Source organism: Leuresthes tenuis, unplaced genomic scaffold (genome assembly GCF_036924035.1).
Source record: "Leuresthes tenuis unplaced genomic scaffold, fLeuTen1.0.hap1 SCAF_3, whole genome shotgun sequence".
Taxonomy (NCBI): Eukaryota; Metazoa; Chordata; class Actinopteri; order Atheriniformes; family Atherinopsidae; genus Leuresthes; species Leuresthes tenuis.
Window position 1 is genome coordinate 7,703,572 of NW_027325357.1, and position 24,840 is coordinate 7,728,411.

The 24,840-nt window shown below is 39.5% G+C and overlaps 1 protein-coding gene across 2 annotated transcripts in view; it reads right to left on the minus strand.

Moving 5' to 3' along the window:
- The window catches only part of ephb2b (eph receptor B2b), a 112,674-nt gene that overhangs the window by 41,010 nt on the left and 46,824 nt on the right, over positions 1–24,840 (minus strand). For both annotated transcript variants that reach the window (XM_072381612.1, XM_072381611.1), the window contains exon 3: positions 19,746–20,430. In XM_072381612.1, coding sequence (XP_072237713.1) covers positions 19,746–20,430 — 685 coding nt within the window. The remainder of the gene's footprint in view (positions 1–19,745; positions 20,431–24,840) is intronic.

A 24,840-nucleotide genomic window follows, 5' to 3' on the forward strand; every position in this document is an offset into this window, starting at 1 on the left:
CATCAATTCTGACATCTATCACTAACAAGCTTTTTCACATAGATGTGATCTCTTTAAGTGGTCCAAATGCCACAACCACATTTGCTGGTTTAGTCATCTGACATAAATTAATTAATGCAAACTTGTCTGTCATTGTGTGATTATTTATTCCTATATGACAAGAGACTCGTGTCTTGGGATATGACAGTCCAGCAGGATGACTGAAAGTGACTTTTCTCCTCAGCATTTTGCTATAAGCTGCATCTTCTCAGCAGTTGTCATAGAGCCCAGATCCCCAGTCCCCCTCCTTCTAGCAGGCTCCTTTGAGACAGATTAGGAGCCAAAGTGAGTAGAAGATTAGCTAAAAATGTGGGACACCTGGGAAATGAGCTCTGAGGCTGCAGGCACATCAGAGAGGCTGAGGCTCAAAGTACACACACGTAAACAAGACATACAGTGTACATGCTTCCGGGAAACTTGAAACACAGGATACTGCATCACACACATCACGTGCACAGGTCCAGAGCTCATTTAATTCCATCTTCTTCCCATACATACCCATCAAAACATAAATAAACAGAGACCATAAAGCAATGAGCTACTAATAAAACCCATCTGGCCACTGCCCAGAAGACAATTTCAGCTCACACTGCAAGGGATTAACCTCATATATGTGGCACATATACAGGGCTCACCATCACAAGGTTTGGTATTTACAAGGACAAAATGAAGAGGGGAGCGCTGTTCAGAATGTCAGTGGTAGCTAAAAATACCCTGTAAGGGCAATATTGGTCATGTAACAACTGGTGTAAATTAATTTTCCACTAAGTGACCTTATTTCTCATCATCTCTTTAACTTTGCCCAAACATAATACTGGCAAGCAAGATGGTATGTACATGGACCACCTATCTTGTACTTTGATTTTGATTTTGTTTTCATTGTCTTTTAGTATTAGTCATGAAAAGCATAAATAAAACACTGAGCATCTTTTTATCTACCATTGCACAAGACAAAATTCCATTATGAAATGTAGTCCTTCAAGTCTTATAGCCCTTTTCACAACACCTATTCAAGGTGGGATGGATGTTCTTTTGTTGCAAATCAATGTCCTGTTTATCCCATAAGGCTCAAAGTCTGAATGGAAGGCTGGAGTTGTGCCTTTGAGTCAGCAGCAGACTTAGTCACAGAGTCAAATCAATGTATATGAGTAATGGGCAGCCAGCATGATGGAAGGCGCCACTCTAAACAACGATACTGCTGTTTGTCAGCTGATTCCACGATGCCAGCTTGCTACCTGCAAGCCCAGGACAGAAATACACCTCCTCTGCTCGGTCAGTAAGAGTGACCAAAGAGGAACAGCAGCATCTTAATTTGGATGTCTTTGTTGTGCCAATACCAAACAACTTAAACAAAAGTAAGAGAGTAAGTTGATTGGAGACAGGGAAATAAGGTCTGACAGATTCAAATGAAGATGCTGGAGGGCTTCCTAGCGACTTCATAGCTTCATAGCTGCAAAGTGTGAAACATGTTCTACTCATCAAGTTGGGATAGACCCAGGAATAATGTGAGGAAAAAAACTTCTAACCATCTATTTTCTATACCAGCTTAATCCAACTCAGGGTCACAGGGGGGTTCGAGCCTATCCCAGCTGCCGTCAGTCCAACACAGCGCCACATAGAGTCATAGGGTGAATTTAGTCTCCAATTAACCTGACATGCATGTCTTTGGGCAGTGGGGTGAAGCTGGAGTACCCCGAGAGAACCAACGCATACACAGGGAGAACATACAAACTCCACACAAAAGGGTCCTGACCGGGATTCAAACCAGGAATCCTCTTGCTGTGAGGCAAAAGAACTAACCACACCATGGAGCGCCGTAACATTTTTAACATTCTCAAAAGAGACATCTAGACTTTGAAGTTAAAATTCTAAAGGATAACAAATTTGCAATTATTTTAAATGTGGCAAATCATCATATTTGAGAATATTTAAAATTTCCTGAATGCCTTAAGCGATAAATCAAGTCAGGTATTGTTGACTGAGTAATCAATTACTCCTGATATGTAGTAACACTGGTAGCAACACTCACGCACTTGCACATCTCAAGAGCATCATCCGCATGTGGGAAATGTTAGCTTCTTGATTCAAACAAGAAGAGCGACCCTATGTTTGAGACCACAATGCTCTCATGAGGATGAGGATCAGGTCATAAATACCAAAGGGGGGAAAAAATAATTGAAAACTATCTTAACCACAGTATTTCCTTACTGTCTGATAAGTACCATCTGACAATAAAGGAGGAAACAGAGATGAAAGGAGAGCCATGAATAAAGCACAGTAATAACTTCTGGAATTTTCTCTTTCATTTTCTTCTTCTCCATTTTATTTTCCAATTTAAGAGAAAAAAAGTTATTCTCAAATGGGGAATAGTGAAATCACAGGCATCTGAGCCAATACACATATATGTGCAGGGGAGGAATACGGACAAGACTAGAGGGAGGGTGGTTAAGGGGAATAAAGCGGAAAGGGTCATTTCATGCAGGCAGATCACTTGACAGCTTGCTCTTCAGAGGATGCAGAGGTCCAATCATGTTGCTGGTGGACCCCTTTGGTACACTGGGCTGCAGATGGCTGGGGTGTGGCAGTAGGCAGTCCCTGCTGTCTGTAATAATCTCCATTTAAACTGTCTTGTCAAACCCATGCTGAAATTATCTACATTGTATTTCATTATTTTTAATGAAAGATCATTAAAGGGGATGAAAACATGTCAGTTAATGCAGATAATGATACATCATTTAAAACTGCCAAATGGTTTTCCACATTCTGGCTATACACACAGTGTAGATAAGTTATTTCATTTCGTAGTTTAGTGCAAAAGGATGTGTTCAGTTGTTAACAAATTGCCTAATTTAATTATTTCACGTCAACAAGCTTGCTTCACCATTATGAAAGGATGCTTTGAGATTCCAATTAAGAATGTCTTTGGTAAACCGAATCCCATCACAACAATAGGATGGGATATCAAATATTTATTTTTTTTACGATACAACAGATTGTTTAATCTCCAACCTTAGTGACCTCTCTGTTGGAATTCATAGAGTTGCGTAGGTTTTTTTACCCACAAAAAGCTTGTAAACATTTCATAAAGTAGGGTAAACAAACTGCCATGTGACACCAAGTGACAGTTATTTTGTTTGGAGTTTTACAATGTTCACTATGGTAAGAGTGGTGAAAAAAACCCCACCTTTCTGTTCAAGCACTGAGTAAATGGGTGTACAGTGTTTCAAATATGACACAGGCAGGAAATGCGAAGACATGGAGGTTATCAAATGTCAGAGTGTTGAGCTTTCATTACTGAGGCAAACAAAAGGATGCGGTCAGGCTCCAACAGCTCTCGCCTTTGACTTCATGGGAACAAATCACCTGCTGCTCCACAGAATACAAGGCATCCCTAGGAAACACCCACCCACCGATGACTGAAGACTGTACAGTGAGTCCAAAATTAGTCACATCAAATAACCTTTTATTCCCTCCACGGACAGTGAATCTCATTTCAAACCACTTGTACTGTATACCACCGCTTTCTCTGTCAATGATTCATACATTTTTAAGACATTTGCAGAGGACTGTGTTTGCGCTATATGCTCTCCGAGATGCACAGATCGATGTGTCTGAACTCTTTTATGAGTTTTTACTGGGGCTGCCAGTGGCTTAGCCTCCCAAACCCCCAAATGCGTCCTTTTCTCAAGGACAGCCAGTTGCTAGGGCAACAGGAGCCATTGCTATGTAAGGCAGCTTCCCCACTCCGTTCCACAGGCTGCACCCGGACCTTACAGCCCTGATCACAGCCACAGACTGCTGATGACAGTGTGACTGGAGGTAGAGGAAAACGAATGGAAAAGGTAGAGGAATGAGAGTAGTGGAATGAATTGATAATAAATAACCTCAGTGACCTGCTGAAGACATACAGCATCTTGATCAAGAATCCAGAATCTTATCTTGGATAAGATAAGAAGCAGTTCTGAATGAATTATGCTGCCCAGTCTGTGAGATAGGCAACCTGTTAATGTTGTCTCACTGTTTTGAGGGCTTCTCAGAATCAGCAACATACCATCGATTTCATGTTGATTCAGTCTTTACTACCTGGCACCAACAGCCAGCATCTATTTTTTGCCTAACACAACAGCCCCAGTAGCTGACATCCTTGCCACTACAGGTGAGAGGCAAACTGAGAAATTGGTAGTGGGGGTGGAGTCCTTTGTGCCTGGAGGCAGATGTAGGAAATAGCTGACAGAGGCAATCACTTGTCTGTATGTGTCTTTTTGTATGTCTGTTTGTAAAGAGCACCACAGAGAGCAAAAGGGAGCAGAGAAAGAGAGGAGAGAGGGGGGAAGAGAGAGAGGAGGAGAGAGGGGGGGTACCAGAGTCCAAACAAAGGCGGCAAGCGGCAGTTCCAAGCTCAGCGACAGAGGCTCCCTAAGGTGCAGTCTAGCTGATGGACAGGTGGCATAAAGGGGCTGCGTGTTGTCCAGTCAGAAGGGACAAGGGGTGTCACAGCAAAAGGAGGGGGAGGATAGGAAGAAGGAAAGAAGAGAGGAAGGGTGGTTGGGAGGGGGGTGGCAACGCAAGGAGCAGCTGGTGCTGGATCCTGTCACTGTCCCAGCACAACACTTCAATACACACATAAAAACACACACATACAAAGCACAGAAGACAAACAGTACCCTTAGCCGAGTGTGGGTATCATGTTCAGAGGCTAGACTTGATATCTTTAGCCATCTCTCCCTAGAGTATGTTTATTAAAGATTATATCAATTATTTTGACTACAAGCATTTAAAGAGGCAGTACAGAATCAGGGAATTTTATTATCCATCTGATCTGTGTCGCATGCATTCATGCATCCATAAAGCGCATGCACAAACATACCCAAATATGAAATACTGCTCTCAGCATGAGAAAAAAATAGAATTTTTTTTTTTTTGGCAGCCTTTATAAACGTCTTGAAAAAACAAAAACTAAGGAGCAATTATATTAATTGTTCAGTAACTGCTTTTGAGGACTTGCATTGTGCTCAGAATACACTTGATAAAAGTGGACCACTCAGGCAGTGCTCTGAGTTTTCTAACCTGATAATGTGACTTAAATAAAGCTTGCTTGTCAAGAGGATAATAAGCTCATGCAAAATCAAGTCATGACATGACAAGGTAGACTCAGAATTTTACCTCCAACGATGCAACCTCAAGGATCAAAGTCAGATATTTCCACATAAATCTGCACATAAACATAACACACCTAAACTGCAGCGTCAGGTGGTGGCTCGAGGAAATTTGTACAAAGTGAATAAATTGACTAATCAGCCTTTAAATATGTAATTGATTAATCTAAAATAAGATCCCTATGCTATTAAAAGGCCTGTTCTATGTCTTCCACCCATGTATGACTAAATCCTTAACCCTGATAAAGGAGGTGCTTGGATGGCTGGCCTTCCTTACATTTGTCCTAATCAATGGAGGCTTTTCAGCCCAGACCCTGGGGGTCAGTGAAATTAAGTACCCAGCCCGCACAGAGAGGGATCAGGCTGATGCTGGGGCTGAGGGAGAGACACGGAAAACCTTTGTTACCTTGGTAACTCCACTGCCTCTGTTCTCCCAAAATATTTCTGGAGTCCAGCTCTTATCGTATTAGGATAGTTTGTGCCAAAATGGCTACTCTCCAAACATAATATCTTACAGTGCTCTGTCCATAAGGAAATACATTTATTTTGCATTCATATAAATGTTTGTTCGTGGACAGTAAATTGACAAATTAATATTACAAGATACAGTTTTAACAGATTACAAGTCTTAGTAGAGGCATATAAAGCACTGATACAGTATGAGAAATTCCAAATGACTGAAATCCATAGTTTCAGATCTTTTATGTAAGCAAAATGTTAAATTTAGTTTGAACCTTCGGTTGTATTTTGTAGACTGCCAAAAGAAGAGAGGCAGGCAGGTAAGTATTTATGATACTTTTCCACAGTACGAATACATTTTTTAATTGTTGGAGTGTTTAAGGAAGTAATGACTGGAAGGCAACCAAATATGTGTCCACATTCCCTCACAAAGTATACACTCAAGAGATGGAAATCCAGTCTTCACTGCTAGGTAAGAAGCCTTTCCAATAATTCATTTGACATAACATTTTTATTTGTAGTTTTTTTATTTTTATTTATTTATATTTTTTTTATTCGTGTTTTTTTTAAATTTTATTTTATTTTTATTACGAACAAAACAGGTAAAAATAAATGTTGTGGTTGATTGTTTGGACTGATTTTGAAGTATTAATATCTCCAAGGTTCACTTTCTGCTTGGAAATGCTCCTCTATGCATTTACCAACTGTTACTACAAAAATGTTTATTGATGTGATCTTATTTCTCTTCTCAGCTCAACAGAAATACTGACACCAGTTGAAGAAGTTTGACGACTTAATTGGGTCTTTCCTTGTTAGTTTAGCATAGCAGCTTGGTGGATGTAACCCTGGTATATCTGAAGTTCCTGTTTATTTAAGGCTCATATCCTTATAGATGGGGTTTTAGATTTACATCCAACATATGCCTGAGAACCTCTGATGAGGCTTGTATGTCAGCCATTCTCAGTTAAGCTGGATTAGTGGTATAACTTAAATTCATACATGTCACATTCATACGCACATAACTTTAAAACAGCCTACTAGCCTGAAGGCGTAGCCTTGCCTTGGCACTGCTCGGCACATTCCAGTGCTGCATATCTGATACATCCATACATGTCAGAGCATATAATCTTTGACATTAAAACTAAGGGGATAAAAAAGGTCATTTTAAGAATATAATGGATGAGCAGATACATCAAATGGCTGGTGGATAGCTACTGTTCTTACTCATAAACTGTCAGTCGTGTGAGACATGCAAACTATGTGTATTTGAAGCCCATGCAAAGCAGAAATTTGCTGCAGTGAAAAACAGAACAGATTTCATACCCATGCATTTTTCTGAGCTGAAAACATACATCAAGCTGGTTCAAAATCCAGCTTTGTGGCCATGATGATTGTAAAGAGGTTGACTCAGCCTCAAATGAGTGAAGCCTGCAAAAAGACGACTGGCAGATTAGTCTCGGGTTCCTGAAGGCAGCAAGATTATGCCAGAAAGGCTAGTGGGGGTCATGTCAGTTGCACTAAGACTAAAATCCCCATCACAGCACACATATATGAAATGCCATGGGCAAACAATCTTTACACGTCTTAGCCTGAAAGAAATACCACATAGGTGTGGGTTTCGACAAAGTGCCATACAAGGACAAAGTACAAGAGTGTAATTTCCTCTTCTCCTAACAAGCTAAAACAGCTGGATGAAATTATATCAACTGTTTCTTATACAGCTCAGCCAGCTCGTATTGCGCAAAGAAAAGAAAAGGGATGAAGGCAAAGTTGCTTCACTTTTTTGCAGTTTGAGGAGGACAGGGGAAGGGCATCTATCTAAGACTTTCCATTGTGAATCTCTGCCAACTCTCTTAAAAAGAAACATAAGTAATTGATTAATGAAGGAAAGTACTGCTTGGGTTCACGAATAGGGATTTTCATGGACTTTTTCTTTTGACTAAATCAACAGTTTTTGATTATTTAATTTAATCTAACTAGCTCAATGTCCTGGCCCCTCCCTGACGTCCTATGTACACGTCTGTGTTCTGTATTAACCTTAACATGTAACATTTAGTTGAATGTTCGAGTGTTCAAACAATTAAAAATTACAGACAAGCTGATTTTAAGGACTTGGGTGTACTCTGCCTCTCATCCAGTGGCAATTAGGATAGACTCCAGCTCTTCTGCAACCCTGAATTGAATGAACAAGGTATAGAAAATACCTTTGCCTATAATTATTTCCTAAACAAAGAAATAAAAAAAAGGTAATAAGACATAAAAAATATATATCCCAAAAGGCACCACCAGAAGCCTCTAAGGAGGTTGAATACCTTCTTATCAGCACACTAACAGGTTCTGTCTCGACAAGCTCAATTAGCTAGCGTTTAGTGCAGAGTATGAGAAGACCATGCTCTCAGCACGAGGCCTGCATCAACAGAACCAGGGAGATGACAGACAAGTCGGGCCCACAAAGGCCTGATTGTGACAGCCCCTAGAAAGTCTGTGAATGGGTAAAGCAGGAGGAAGGACTTATGTTCTCTGGGGTTTTGTGATTTGGCTGATAACACTCTTCCAGCTGAATGAAAATGCCACTGTAGAAAGTTATCTGGATGAATCACCTCCATTCAGGTCAAAATCCTGAAATGACCACCGCAGAAAAGATAGAAATGGTGTTGATAAATGAGTTTTAAATGAAAGATTGTTCTATTGAAATTGAGAGTATACTGTAACTAATACGTTGTTTCCTTTTGCATACTTAGGATTAACAGGCAAAGCCAGACAGACTGCAGCTTGCCTTTGACTGAGCTACTGTTTTGTTTGGGATGGCAAAAAGATAAATAGTGAGGTGTTTCAGCATGACATTAGAATGTTGTGATAAAACAATGTCAGTATCTGGATCTTAGCTGCTCTGGATAGCATACCAGTGATCTTGTTGATGCCCATCCCTCTTGCAGAACGATACTGATTTCAATCACAGTCAGTCAGTAATGGGAAGTATGCCTGCTGGCATGGGGCACTCACAGATGGAATTTAAACCATCTTTTGGCAAGCTTTTGTTGGCTCTATTCCCCATTGCCACACTTTAATGGCAGTGAGGTACAATGCTGTGAATGATCCGCATTTAATCATGCTGCTTGTAGGAGCTATTGATTCTGATTGATACTGTACTGTTGCAACTTTGCACCATATTAAGGTAGAACATCTGCGGTTGACCTAAAGAGCATCACGATAATCAAAATTTCATGAAAGTGCTTTCATATGAACCTTTATAGGGGTCCCGCATGATGGATGTTTGCATGAATGTTTGGTCTCCGCAACACAACTAAGCTAGGTTGTGCTGACAACTCCTGAGGTAGGGCGGTGTCTTCTTCTCTCAGTTCTCTCTGCAGACTCAATACAAAGTCTCCAAAAAAAAAAGCTACTTATCTACAAGCAATCTGTTGAAATAGGTCATTATCGCGGAGGCATGCTGTGAATTCACCACGTCCCCAAATCAATACATGAATTGCTATATTTAGTAAGAAGGTCGCAAGGAGGAGTTAACAAGGCTCTAAAAGGAATGAAAGACATCGGTGTATCAGCGCTAGTCTTGAAAGGATTCTGCTCACTTCAGATGCAAATGTATCAAATTGTCTTCTTTAGTGAGTAATATTCACTGCAGCGATTTAAGATATCCCTAATGGAGGCAGCAAATGTCACTAACTGCTTGGTGTCATTAACCTTTAAGGCACTTCAATCAATGAGCTGATGGGAAGAAATGTTTTCTTGCAGTGTTTTTTCTCATAAATGTACCAGATCTATTTTTTAATTTTTTATTTATTTTTTACTTGTTTTGTCTTTACAGTATTTTTAAGGCGTTGCATCTAACAGGAACACATTTCTGTACCTATATGAGTATACAAGCATGCTCGTGTGCATACGACCTCCACTGTAAGGTAACAAGAGCCTGAAACCAAGCTAATTCATATTTTGTTTTCATTGTTGCCTGGTCTTTCGCCCGATGACTGCTGGGATAGGCTCCAGCCCACCCGCTACCCGATTAACGGATTGACGGTATAGAAAATGGATGGATGGATGAATGGATGTTGCCTGGTCAGCTGGTAATTTTGTTACTTCCATGTTGTTACTTCTGTGCCTCAAATCTTCTTCAATTTTCACCATTCACCTTTTCTTACTAACATGTTCTAAATGTGCATCTGAACATCTATGGAAACCCAGTTCCTGAATCTTGCCTACATTAACTCTATTCTGTTTGCATCTTTAAACTTCACTGTTTGCTTTCAACTCCATTTGTCTCCCTGTGAGCTGACAAGGTTCGTCTCTTACTTTCAGACAAAAAACCTCACTACTGCCATGACTTTGCACGTTGGGGAAAAAAAGGCTAATGCAAGGGGGAGAGCAGAATCAAAACAGCCCTGTTAATAGCTGTGACTAATGTATTCCAGACAATTCTTTAAGCCTGTTACTTCACAGAGAGGATATACCCATACAGCGAGGGGAGGCAGCGGTGGCCCTGGTGTGTGCCGAGGCGTTGCTGTACAAAGTATGTTTGTGGGGTGTAATGAAAACACCCTGCACATAAAAAATGCATTCATACCCCCACCCCTACCACCCACCTACCCAAAAAGCGAGCATAACTCTGTTGAGACCACACAGTCTTGAGATGACCACAATAAACCAGAACACTGGTCCCAGCACGAAGTGAGCATTTCCCAGGCATCAATTCGCTGCAAGGCCAATCTGGGCTTTGTAGTAAACACTGGCGGGTGGTTAATGTCAAACCGGAGGAGCTGGGTACGTGATTCTTCTGTTTAGCCTATTTGCTGTGTCTCTGTCTTAGTGCTTGTTATTTTCCAATCTGTCTCTCTCTTTGAGTCAAACAGAGTTGTTAATCTGAGGCATTTACCAAGGCATCAATGTAAGGTTTTCAGTAAATAGGAAATCAAATATCGATCCAAAATAACCTTTTATTTGTTTTTTGTTTGGGTGTGTGTCAATAACAAAAATCCAACACTTACCCGAGAAGTAATGGATTTTCAATAATCTATATTAGTTCTTTCTTGTCGGAAAACAAAATTTTAGAATTTTAATAAATTACCAATGAAAGGTTTTGAGAGTATAGAATTTCACTGTGCAAACAATGGTGGTATTGGTCTATTTCCTGGGTAGAATGCATCAGTTAAGTTTGCTACAAATTTTTCTTTTCCTTGGGGAACTCTGAGGTCACTTTAAATGCACAGTACACACCGCCTCATTTTACAATGTAAGTGAGTTTTACAATATAAATGACCCAGGACTTTCAAATTTAAAGTCTACAATTCAGCTTGATATAAGAGAAATAAAAAAATTAATTACTATCTAATTTTCAAACATTAAAGGGAAATAAAAACCTGATTTATAACAGGCTATTTCTGGACTTTACATAAACCCATGCTGTGAGTTAGACAGCAAGCAATTTTAATTTTCCACACGAGGCAAAAAAGGCTAACTTCTTATTAGCTTGATGTTTACAGTATCACCTCCTTCTTCTCCATAAAACTTAGCATAAACAGGGAATCCCTCAAGGCTTTGCAGTATAAAGTGTGGGAAAATAGGACTACTAACAATTCCAAGACCAAAAGGTGGCAAGGAAGAACATGAAGGAGGGGGGTGGTGAGATTTTTCTAACCCATAAACCACTGATAGAAAAGAATAGAATTCTAACTGACTAGATAAGGATTAGCCTGGCGGCTTGTGCTGCGCCTTTCATCTTCCAAGGCACGGTTAAAAAAAAATCTGTACCCTTTGGATGAACCCAGTTCTTTACATGAGTCGTAAGAATTTCAAAAACTGTGTCCAACTTCACCTTTTAGCCTTAAGCTTGGGAATCCCATATGAGAGCGAAACAGCTCATTATATTGAGTAATTTATTTGCTTAGTGGCTGCCCAAAGGGATGTAAAAAGTTTTAACATCCAGAAAATTCTGTAAGTAGTCCATTTACAAAGCCGAGCTGTCCCCCGCAGCAGTGAAACACCATCCCCCTCAACAAGGCTTCCGCAATTAAACCAGGGCAAGAATGTTTTCCTGCTCAGCATCCAGTACGCTCATCCTGAACAATTACACACCTAATCGAGTGCCATGATTAAAAAATAGCTAAGCAGAGATTGCAAACAGTTACTACAATGAAATGTGAGATATGGGGAAAACAAAACAAACTCCTAGTTACAAATATATTGATATTGAGAAAGCAATGATAGGTCCAAAAAGAACTTGTGGTTTTAAATCAGTGTGCAGATGTTGCTCTTTTATTGATATCTCTCTTGCCTTTTTAGAAAGTGATTGAAACGGGCAATATATCTGTTGAACAAAATATTATTCAAATGGATTCTCGCATAATATGCAGAGACTCACAGGTAGTAACTTGAAAAATAAAACAAAGCAGAATCCTGTGGTCAGCAAAAGGGGAGAACTTCACTTTACATCGACGGGGCTTAAGAGGCATGTGTTCAATTTCAAACTCAAAACCACTCAGAAACCTCCCGGGGAGGCTGATGACAGAAAACTATGCTACACCAGTCCAACTTTTGAGTTGACATTAGCCTGTGGATTTCTAAACATTGCAGAATTAAATTCCAAAATAAAATAAATGCAAATATAAGCTCCTTGAATTGGTTGTTGACTTTGCTCAAAAATGGCAGAGGCCCCTGTGGCTACATAAAGCTTGTGTGGATAAAAGCACCTCATAGGGATTCACTAAGGTTAACTGACATGTTGCCCTTGAATCCAAGGATACTCTCAGTTTGTTGGTTCTTCATATTGGGTCTCCAGCAGTGGAATTAGCTGTTAATTTAACTTAGTCCTTATTTTTTCCTTTGAGGAACAACAGGGTGTGCTCTCTGAATCTAAATTATTTTGATGGCCAGTAATTAAATGGCCAGAAATTAATCTAAATGACACTGCAAGGGAGCTTTAATGAGAACACAGAGATTTACCGTGCAAGCTAACTCACAGTGTCAGGCAGACAATCCATGAACAACAGCTGGAATTTGTTTACACGACTAAATGGGGAAATCAGCTACATATTTTGAATACTTTGTCAGTAGCTAAGTTTCCATCAATGGTTTGTATATGTGGACTGAGAAGTATTTGAAGGAAAAAGAAAAGGAATTGGATGGTTTGTGCTTTTTTTTTTTAAAAGAGCTAATGTGCGTCATTGGAGATGGAAGCAGTTGATCAAAATTAGTTCTTAAGCAGATAATATTTAACTGGTTAATTTTTTTCTGCCACTTGAGAAAGAAGTATGACTGATACTAGTTTATATGAAAAAATAGTCCACAACTTTTTCAGCAAAGATGCAGACTCGGACAAAGTATATCATCTTCTATTGAAAACAGAAAACAGTCAATTCAAATCCAAACCAGTCCAAACCAGTTAGCTTTTTTGCAACATTTCTGAAAGACCAGTTTAACGTGTTAGTTACACAGAAACATTACAAAAAACATGCAATAACTGTTTCATTCTCAAGAACCAGGGAAATCAGCCTTACTTTTGGCTTTACAACAACATTTTTATAATGTGTTTTGAGAGGAGCCATCAGGACTCCCCATGCAAACGACCTAGTAATCCCTGATTTGAAGACAAAAGATTAAAAGCTAAAACGGTGTGAGGAAGTTCATAGTGGTTGTATTCTCTATTCTACAGCATCTCTTTTAAGTGGGAGACAGTCTCTACCGGTTATCTGTAAATTGTTGACGGGCAGTTAGGTATGTAACACTGATAGGAGGAGAGGAAGAGAGAGAAACTGCTGCTCTTTCCGTGTCCCTGTTAATATCCTCTTCCTCCATCACTTCCCTGTGCTTTTTCCATTCTAATATCTTCCGTCCTATCTCCTGGCCATACCAGTGAAGACATTTAATCTTTAATCACCTGTAGTTTAACAGGAAAGACATCTTTGTCTCTGAGTGATATTACTTGTTTTAGAACGTGTTCTAGTTCTGGAGTATTTCCTTTACGTAAGATTGCAGCCAGATTATACTGACGTTACATAAAATGCTGTCATCGAAGTTCTTCTTCATGGTAAAAAATAAATGAACATTATGGAAAAACAATAAATAACTAACACCTTTTAAATATTTTTCTATTTATATAACTGACTATTTTTTCACTTCTACGCAGCATTGATGTGCACGCTCATGGCGCATTTTGAACTGTAGGCGTATTTACCTATTGAGTATTTGTTATGATGTACGGGCTGAATGATCATATTATAAAAAGCAGAATATAGATGCGATGCTTTCATGGTCTTAGCGCGTGATCGAGGGGCTAATTCTGCCAAGTGTGCACATCTCTTGTATACCATGGCCATAGAACACACATAGCACATCATAACCAGTCTCTTCTCATTTTTAGAATATCTCTAATGTAGGTCAAAAGCACACAAGCTAAGAGACCATAATTTTCTTTCAGTGTTGACCGAGTTTAAAAAACAAGGTCACTGATCCTCAGAGGGATTCCTGTCTATAATAGTGCACTTGATTGTTTTTTATCTTTTATCCAGGCAGATGCTAGATTCATCAGTCTCCTTTAGCTGAGAAGGCGACATGATTCCACTAACAGGACTTGAGTCGAGGACATCTGAGAGAGCACATCGGGATGTTTTGACAAAGCCCTGGCCTTGTCTCTGGTGACAAAGGAGTTTAAAAGAATCTTTATACCACACAGCTCTTATTTCCAGGACAGCCTGTCCAAGGCAAATTTATTATGAACAGAACCATAAGTTCTCAGAGTTGTCACCCTGCTATGCTTTCATGGAGAAACACCAGAAAACTCTGCAGTATTTCGTGTTCAGAGTGAGACATGTGTAGGTGTTACAAGAAAGAACCAGACTTACAGAAAGACTCTACACTCGATGAGATGACCAATGATGTGAAAGAGGTTCAGAGATTAAAAGAGGTCAAACTGTCAGAATCTGAGATGCAAAAGATGGTGTGGGATAATGAGGAGTGTGACAGAGCGGCATGTGGAGCAGAGCCCAACATGTGCAAAAACATGTGGAAAACGTTTATAGGCTTAAAGGCCGTGATCTCTGAGTTCAGGGAGATTCTAAGGGATCACAGGTCACATTATCACTTCAGTGGATGATAAATGTGCTGTAAAAATTACAAATTTTAGAATGAATGTTATTGGGTATACTTTGTGCACTCACTATACAGTAGGCGTAAAATGCCTGTGATGTGACAAAATGTGCCAAAGAAATATTCAAGTGTCCATATCAGCAATATGGTTCCTACATCTGCTAATGCAGACCTCTATATCTTCACATTGCAGATAGTTGTTTACTGCTGTGTTACTGCAAAACAGCTTATCCATCTGATATGGATCTTGAGTGTAAATGTATTGCACTTGTATATTTTTTATTTTGTATAATTTTCTTCTTCAGTGTCTCAGACATTTTCATAGCTGCTGAAGGAAAATAGGGTTTATAAGTCAATTGTGATATGTATTTTTTTGTATATATATATATATATATATATATATATATATATATTATGAGGGTGTGTGTCGATTTATTTAACTTTAAACAATAAATGTATGCTGTAATTTGAAAGATTTCAACAACTGTTATATCATCGACTGTGTAAAATCTTTATCTTAAAAGCAACTATCCACTTAAGCTCTGGAGTATTTGGATTTTAAATGTAGAGGAGTGGAAATATAAAGTAGCTTAAAATGTAAATGTACTGTTTAAAAAATTTACTTATATACAAAAATGCAGTAAATGCAATTAGTTAGATTCCATCACTGCTCAAATCTGCGTTCTTGGTCTCCTTTTGTCTTGGAGCAGATAGACAAACAGATGACAGGTCAACAGAGAAAAAAAAATCCCATCACAGTGGGGAAGATGAAATAAAGGCTTCCAAATGCTCCCTGAGGCCTCTGCGAACAGTGACATGTCTTAGAGCTTGCCTGTTTACCTCATGCTGTTACAGAATCCTACAAAATCTTACGCGGTGTACAGACCAAAGAGGCTGCATGTATGATACACACATCACAAGTCCTGCATTGGATCTAAATGAAGAGATTAGTAATGGAAATCAGAGGATGTCGTCTTTGATGCAGATATTAAGTCATGTTGGCTGTGATACTCTTTAGAAGGAAAATGTTGCGGTAATGAACATCTGCTCAGGCACTAATTTGTATTCCTTATGCTTAACTAACAGCTCCTAACAGCAGTCGAAACAGCCATCAATCAACAAAAGTAAGTGTGGCTTTTACTTTAACATAATATTGTCTGAATGCCTACTGTGTACTCGGAGTGTTTACATTTTGGTCCCTCTTACTTATTTTTCCCCTCTCTTACTCCCCTGCTCCTGGTGTTACTGCTGCCCAATGCAAACCTTCACTCATCTTTGTTTGCACAATACACATTGCAGCAAAAGCCTGCGGGGTGTGTGTGTGTTTGTTTTTCTTTGTGTTTTGTTCCAGCACGGAGGATAGTCATCCAGTCATCAGCGGGGCTGTTTCCCACTTGCACTGTTAGTCAATTAGAGCTGCCATTAAAGACAGCGGTAGCAAGGGAAATAAAGGCAGTGGCGTGGATTTGTCTGTGCAACACTGATTTCCATCCTTAAACCCTCTCCAGACGAAGAGACTGCAATAATTGGGATTCTGACAGTGGGTTAGGGGGACTCATTTCCTGCTCTCACCCCCTCCCCGCCACTGTTCCATGCAATCATGTCTATCCAATCATGTCTGCCTGGCACCTTTTCCACTCGATCCCCCTAACTCTCTTTATCTACAGCCACATTTAGCTGAAGAATTACTGAAGCTTTTCCTCCTTAATCTAATTGCTCTGGTGCAACAACAGGAACCTGACTTCCAAGTACTTACTACCACTGATGCATACCTCACCACAAGACTGTCACTGGAGGCTCTTATGTTATTCCATAGTCTCCACACTTTGACCTAAAAATGCTCATCATTTATGTATCTTACAGACTATTGGGGAGCCTTTTGTGCACATTTAGTTGGATTTGCTATGTCCATTATACAGAATAGCTAAATCATAGCTGCTGTTATGTTTAGAAAGGTGAGGGTATCAAATTGAAGTAAATTCTGAAACAAGTGTAGGAAATGTAGGAATGCTGAGACAAAACATTGCTTTATGCTAAATGTATGTTTATGTGATGTAACAAAACACCGATTTCTGTCAACACACAAGAACGCTAGATATTTTCTCTGAGAAACTAATTGTTTTTTCCTTCAAAATCCTCATCACTTCATTATTTTCACACACTTCAAACCGTGGTGTATAACAGCACTTTTTTATCAAAGGTCAGGGTGTGCAACATTATCTCTTCCTCTCCCTTCAAATGTGGGCCCCAAGGCCACACAAACTATGCTGTTTGATTCATGATCCTTTTCATTTTCTCCCTAAACACAGCCAATATCACTAAAAACATAACCACCAAATGAATCAAGTTGTTGTTATCGCTCTGACAGATTGTCTCCATAAGAACTTTCACTGCTCAATAACACAAGCCACGCTCCCACAGTCGAGACCCTTGAACCCACAATAGCATGGGGTTGGATGATCAGATTACAATGAAAGACACACATGGGCATTGTTAAGGGAGTTTGCAATTCCACCCATGAACATGGCTCTCATTGTGCCCCACTGGAGAGAATGCTTTTCATTCTGGAGTGAACAGCAATGGCAAACAGGACCTCATGTGTCTGTGGTGCACCATCTCCTCAAGGCTCCGAGGGGAAATCAGATCTCTCTTTTCAGGAAAAGGTCCTCATATGGTTCCTTCACTCACAGCACTTCTTAAAGAGGAAACTTAATCTCACTTGTAAGACAATTGCAAAGGAAAAATGCCTCAGCAATCTGATGTAAGCACCCCCTTCTGCTGTCAATATTTTGACAGATTTCATGACAGCATAATTATTTGTCAGAATGCCTGCCAAGGGTTTAATTGTTACATGCGTAATTACACGTTTAGTTGAGGAAATGTTAGAACAGAGCATTGGTTGTTTTATTAATATTACAGTAGAAACAGTGTCTTTCATCTTTGCTGCTTTGTGATGTCTGTGTGGCACCATAATCCAGCCATGAAAGAGGATATCTTACAAAGCCTTTGATGGCACTTCTCACAAATCAATTCATTACCCCGTTAGATTGGCAGGCAAAGGCACATCTTTCACAGATCAATTCATTATCCAACCTCTAACAGCTGAAAGGCAGCGGTTGACCACAGCTTCAAGCACTGATATCAGCTTTCTGTGTTTAGGAAGATGACTATAGAGTAGGAAAAAAAGGTGGCGGCCTTGAAAGACCCATCAAAAATGTTTTTTCAACAATGAGGGAACGACACAATAAAATCTGTTCAAACTTTGACAGTTTAATTTTTCTTCTCGATTAAATACACACTTGATTACTGTCTATATAACTCATGGATGTGTGTAGAGTCATAAAATCCATAACCATACATGGCGTTTTGCTGCATTCCTCAGATGCTCTCACAGATAATGTATTCCTCTCATAAAGCTTTAATGTTCAGTTACTGCGTCACATGATCAAGGAGGACTGATGAACACAAAAAATGGTCAAAAGCATATTCACTTGTATTTGTTAGAAACACTAACCTACAACCTTTACTACCACAGTGGTGCTGATGAAGAAGAAGCCAAAGTAGAAATAAATACTTGAATGATGAGGAACAGAAGATGAAATGCTTTTTTTTTTCTTTTCTTAAAAAGCTTCATGACCAGCTGTGAGGATATAATGCGGATCAACATGCTTTCCCCATGTGAACACCATATAATTGTATAATCCCATTTAGCTAAAAAAATACCATGACTGAGGACACCCGTGAGATCTTCGAATCCACCACATGCAGTGAATTATATGTAGGTCAAAAAACAAGCAGATTTGTGTAATTGTGCAAGGACATGGATTCTGAGCAGATAGCTGCACCAGAGTAGCCATCTTCAAGGCCTCCTGCTGGCCTGTATTCCTTAAGGTGGATCTTATGTCTGTCCTCATTAGTAGTCACTGAACAGGCCTGGCAGTATTTGTGAGGCAGCACCCATCCCGGTTTCCCTCCCAGCACACAGACACCAGAGGATGTGCTGTAATTACAGGCACACATACTGTAAGAGAGGCAGCAACAAACTGATCTGAACTACGGGTGGCTGGTTTCTGGTGCTGGACTGGATCAGCATGGTTACATTCTGCAGGCTACATGCTGTCAAACTATGTGAAGTGATCAAGATCTATAACATATACCACATATCAGAGTGTGGCTTGGTACAGGTAGATGCTGGTACATTGATGCTTTGAAAGGCCTAATCAATTTGCCTGTGAGAGACAAAAAAATATTCTCTTTGTCCTGTTGAATGGAAGGAGGAATTCTATCATCAAAAGATGAAACACTGACTTTTAAAGATTGCAGTTCTTATTTCATTTGTGTTTCTGTTTCATGTTTTCCTGTTAGGGTTTCTTACATATCCACAGAGCCAAAACTATTTTAAATCCATTATTTGTGAAACAAAATGAACCTTCCTTTTATTCATAGTGTCTTAACAAAATCATAAACTTTGATTGTGCATTGAGTGTCTTTTCATTAGTCCAGATAAAGGGATTTATTTTTTGTCACACTAAGTTCAGCAGTGCAGCATGTGCAACAGTTTGGAGGAGTTCAAGTAATAAAACAATTGGTTCCATTTATTGTAGCTCAGAAGAACTTAACCAAACATGCTCTGTAGTCAACTCCCAAAGACAGCAGAGTTTTTCACTATCAAACCATGGTGGGAATGCAATATTTCTGTGTATTTATATTGGAAAGTAGCAAGGATGTGGGATAATCGTATTTGTTCAGAGAATGTGATGATTTGAATAATCTGTGCACAGAATTTATGCCCTTCATCATTTCTGTGATGCATGACCTTACAATATAATTGAATGAGACTTAGAAAGATTCTCAGAACAACTTTAAGTGGAACCATTCCACGGACAGAATCCTTTAGTGGTTGGATTACTCTCTCGTGATAGCAGAGCAGAATGACTTATTAGGCTTACAGTATAGTCGGTTATATGATGTAAACATAATAAGAGCACAACATACCTCGACAAACAGTTCCATTTTCCACAGCCTCATGCCCAGCTTTGCACATACAGCGCCCAATTGGCACCATCCATTCCCCATCTCCATTGCAGTACAGCTTAATGGGCACATCCACTTCCTCTGCGTTAGGGATACAAACACCCCTTGCAGCCACCAGGGAGGTGCTCTCTGCTCCTGATAATGTCTCATGGAACAATGCCCCATTAGTGATGATTCGGGGACACTTCCGGTAGAAGACCCGAACAGCGATGAGTGACATGCAACCACCATAGTCCTGAAAAGCCAAGTAGAAGCCATTTCGTGACACAGGGCCAAAGCTTCGAACCTCTGTGTTGATCTTCATCACTCTGCCCCCAAGGTCCACCTGGGAGAAGCTCTCATCTGCTGCAATGGTGTCAACCTTGATCCAGGGGTTCTCCATCCAAGCTGGAGAGTTTCTGGTGGCAGTGTCTGCATCGGATTCATAGTAATACAGATTGAAAGTCTCTTTACAGGATCCTGGTACATTGGGGATGCTACTGCAGTCCCTCACTGAGAATTTCATCTCCACATGGATCCTCTGCGCACCACGACGCCGAATGTATTTTGTCCGTACCCAGTTGTTCTGATTGTTGTCAAAAACATTACAGACTTGGTACGTCCTGATGGTGTTCATGTTTTCATCATAACCGCTCACCTCCTCCCACTGTTGATCAAAGACACACAAAAATTGCAAATTAACATTTTTTCCATGTGGGAAATTCAAGAAGAAATTTAACTTTCATAGAGTCCTTATCTAAGAAAAAAGGAAAAAGGTAATTGAGGCCCATAGCTACCCCGATTCATTCAATTAAGAGCAATTCAGCTGTAAAGTAGTTAATGGGCTACATGTTTCTTATTAATGTAAACTGTCATGAAGTCCCACAGATACCTATTTTCCAGCAATAACAAGTATGTTTTCATTGGCACTTTTATAATGACTTTGATTACTGGAAGTAATCAGCTTGAGGCAATATTTTGATTAAAGTGATTACACGGTGAGAGGAAACATAATATCTCTTATAACTCACTTTGAAAGGACACATTAAGTTTATCTAAAGGAACAAATGTGAAGTAGCCTTTCCAGTATGCTCTCTCGTTTGTAACGCTAATACAGTTAACAATGGTAAGCACAGATTTGACTATAAGAGCCTTACTTAGCCTTACTAATACAATTAAAAGAAAAAGACTTTCAAAGCAGCTATCGTTAGGTTTTCTTTCTATTGAAAATCAATCCATTATTGTTTACTATTTGGGGTCATTAAGTTATCAAAATCATTTGGCTATTTGAATAGATAATTATTACTCAGTTTGGTCTTTTCAAAATGTAGTGTAGGCGCTACTAAATGGTAAATGTAGCATTTGAGTATTTCTCATTTAGGATAAGTGCTTTATGCATTGTGATGTTTAAGTTGATGATGGCAAATTGTTCTGATGCTCTCTTTCGGTTCAGTGAGAAAGACAGTTAACACACTGTTTCTTTAAAAGAAAAGTTAGACATGAGGTAAAACTACTACTTAGGCTCTGGTTTGTGTGACATGGGCCGCACTTTTTTATTTTTTCTTAATAGGACACATTAATGACGCACTACAGTTTTACTGTAGTGAAGCATTGAATGTGACAAATGTTTCACAACAAAGTCAGTCTAAACTGGTACAATTATCATCAACAGGTAATCATATAAACAATTACTAAGGAGCAAATTTCCCCCCAGGTTCTCTGGGTATGTTGTTCAGCTTCAAAGTCTACATATTGTACACCAATTTGAGTACTTGCTGTGACTTTACAGAGTCCAAATGAAACCTCTGTGGTTGCCTGGCCCTTGGCTATGGATCAAACCAGCTTTAAACACCATGCACTCAAACCACCATGCAGGTCACGACCTCGACCTCAACATCTCAGCCAAGAAAAAATCTTGTTCTCACCCCTCTGAACAACTTTACATCTGGTGCACCCCATACCCCCCCCCCCCCCCCCCCCCCTTCACTCTTCACTTCACAGCTGATATAATTTCTCAAATTAGTACCCACTTAGTGAGGATTTTGACAGATTCTGACGGGTTGGGAGAAAAAAGTCACCCCTCTTGTTACAACGTGCATTCTGTCAAACACTTTGACTAATTAGAACAGCTTTAGTTCTTAAATCCCATGTCCCAATTAATCACTGCTAGTGTGATGCTTGGTTTGACCCCAACCATCACAAAAGCCCAAACAAAAAAGTCTGATGTTAAGCCAAAAATAATAGCAATAATGAGAGAAAATAAAATGTTGGATGAATAAAAAAGTCTTTCTTCTAAATGTGGCTAATGAGAAGGGAGGCTGTACGAGTTTATTTTACAAATAATGTGTTAAAGTTGGAATTCATGGGTAATTTACTCTGGCAAGTGACTGGGTCTAGATCATTTAACAGATAACTGTTTAACTATATGAACATATTCAAGACTTTCTACAGTTTGAAAAATATTCATTTAGCGACTAAAAGTGTTCTCTGTTTAGTGACTTTATCATCAAGTAGTTAAGGCACGGTTGTACACATACAATGCGAGTTAAGTTTGGTAGGGCTAGAGGATGAATCTGTCTTTGCGCAGTACTGACAGACATCATCTTCCCAGGTCATGAGCAGCCATTGACCTTCCCACTTGTTGAGGAGCTGTGGGGAGGCTTTGGGCCAATTAAACAAGAGCAGACAGCCTGTTCTGGTCAGCACAGTGCATTGGACAATCACAGTTTAATAAAATGAATGTGGAAACAGGTGGGGGTTGCTGCTAATGAGGGATGCGGACGGGAAAGTCCAGAAAAAAGTGTTGGCAGTGATGTGGGGGGTGGGGGGTTGAGTCTGACAAAAAAAAGAGCCCAAACAAAATGTGTTTTGATGAAGGGCCCCTTTTTGTCCTGTCATGGCCTCTTTGCCCTCCTTTCATCACAGCCAGTGGAGGGAAGCAAATGGGGCATAATAAGAGCCTAACGATCAAGCACAGAGTGTGAAATTAGAAGAAACGTCTTCATTTTCACAGCTTTTTCCCCTGCCTCTTACCAAGAGTGCTCTGAAAGGGTGGTCATGTGTTTTAAGTACAGCAGGTAGAGGTAACACTGCTGGTGGATGTCAAGTTAAATTAGCTGGAGGGAATGAACTGCCCTCAGATGATGGCAATTCAAAATCACTAGCTCATGATACTGAAATCCTGTTGCAATTGTTTAATACAATGCTTATTTCTATTTCTCTTCTTATGGAAGTTACCAGCCATGGGGACTGTTTAAAATAATGTTTACCATCAACTAATGTGAATCATCAGATAATTCTTAAAACACGTAAAATGTTATCAAGAGCATCTGTACCTTTTATACATACATAGATAGTATATAGAGCATTTATTTCAAAATTAGACATAAGTATATTTCAAGGTTGACAACAGGCAAATGAGAATTCATAATGCACATGCTTCCTTCCACTGAGAAACTCACTCTTTTGATGAAAAAGCAGTGGTGTGAAGCAGAATGCACGACTGGTTCCAAACAAGAGCATACTGTTTTATGTTTTAATTGCTCTCATTGGGGTCCTGGGTCTAACAGTCCTGGACTGAATGGTTCAGGAAAATGCTGGATGTTCCATATTTCTTATCTATTATTCTAAACAGACTAAATTAAAGGGGAACTCCGGTATTTTTAAACCTAGACCTTATTTCTGGCATGAAATACGTTTATCTACTCACTGAGAACAGTTTGGCAAAAGTCGGCGTCGATCAGAAGCTATTTAGATAACTCGCGATCACCGTATATTATCTGTCTTTATCTGTCTTAAAGTATTGGTGAAATAAAGACAGATAATGCCTTATTTAGAGACTACATCGTCCCTGCCCTGTTCACTCCGTTATATATACGCCTATCGCGAGTTATCTAAATAGCTCCCGAAGGACGTTGACTTTCGCCAAACTGTTCTCGGTGAGTAGATAAACGTATTTCATGCCAGAAATAAGGTCTAGGTTTAAAAATACCGGAGTTCCCCTTTAATCACGAAGAACCACCTACTTGTATTATCAAACTAACCTAATATAAGCATTTTTACATGATCTACTACCAGACAGAGACACACCAATGACACTAAAAAGTAAATTGTGACGTTTATGGTCTAAACAACTCACATGTATGAAAATAAGACTTAAAGAAACTTTCTCTTCCTGCCCATTGTTGTCAGGCCATTTATATTTTGTGAGAAAAATCTTTTACATGTCTGCTAGCTGATCTTCTATAGAGAAAAACAATCTATATTACTTTTGGGGGGCAATGCTGAGAGACAATTACCCTGTACAGAAAAACAGTCTTAAGGCAATATTGATTATGACGGTTGGAATATGACAGGAGTTGGAGAGGCTGCAATGCAGTATGTAAGCTGCTACTATCCTCTGGAGTTATATGAAGTGCTACAGTTCAGTGATGCTCACTAAGAGTAAGCTTGAGAATCAATATCACTTGTTCCACTCCAGGAGAAAGTTCAGCTGACCTGCAATCCATACGTGTCAATGACAATAGGGCTCTGTTTTATCTGTAAAGCCAAGTCTATAGCACTGACAAGACTGAATTATAGACTGGACTCACCCCTTTGGCTGAGGCAATTCACCACAGACGGCTTCTCTTCTTAGTAAGTACCATGAAACAGATACTGCACACTAATCTCAATGATTATTTAATTTGTGTCTATTCAATGCAAACTCGTTCACAAAGAGCAGAGATTGGTTCAGTGTGCTGCTCAAGGCCATAATGTCCTTGTCACGCATTATTGTGAAATTTAAAGGGATTACCTTTAACACAAAAGCAACAACATCTTAAATGACAACAAAGCCAAATGTTGCAAATGGCCAAATGCTCATATTTTAAGGACAGTCTGCTCTTAAAGTAGCTGCTGAAAAATACATGGCTGTAGATACCTATTGCAGTATAAGCATCTGGTGGCATTAATACAGCTCCAAAGCCAATATTCTAAATGCAGACTGTCAAAATGTTTGTTGGCTGCAAACAGTTGACCACAAATTCACTCTTCATGGTCTTCAACAGCCAGTCATATTTCTGGTAAATATGTACCT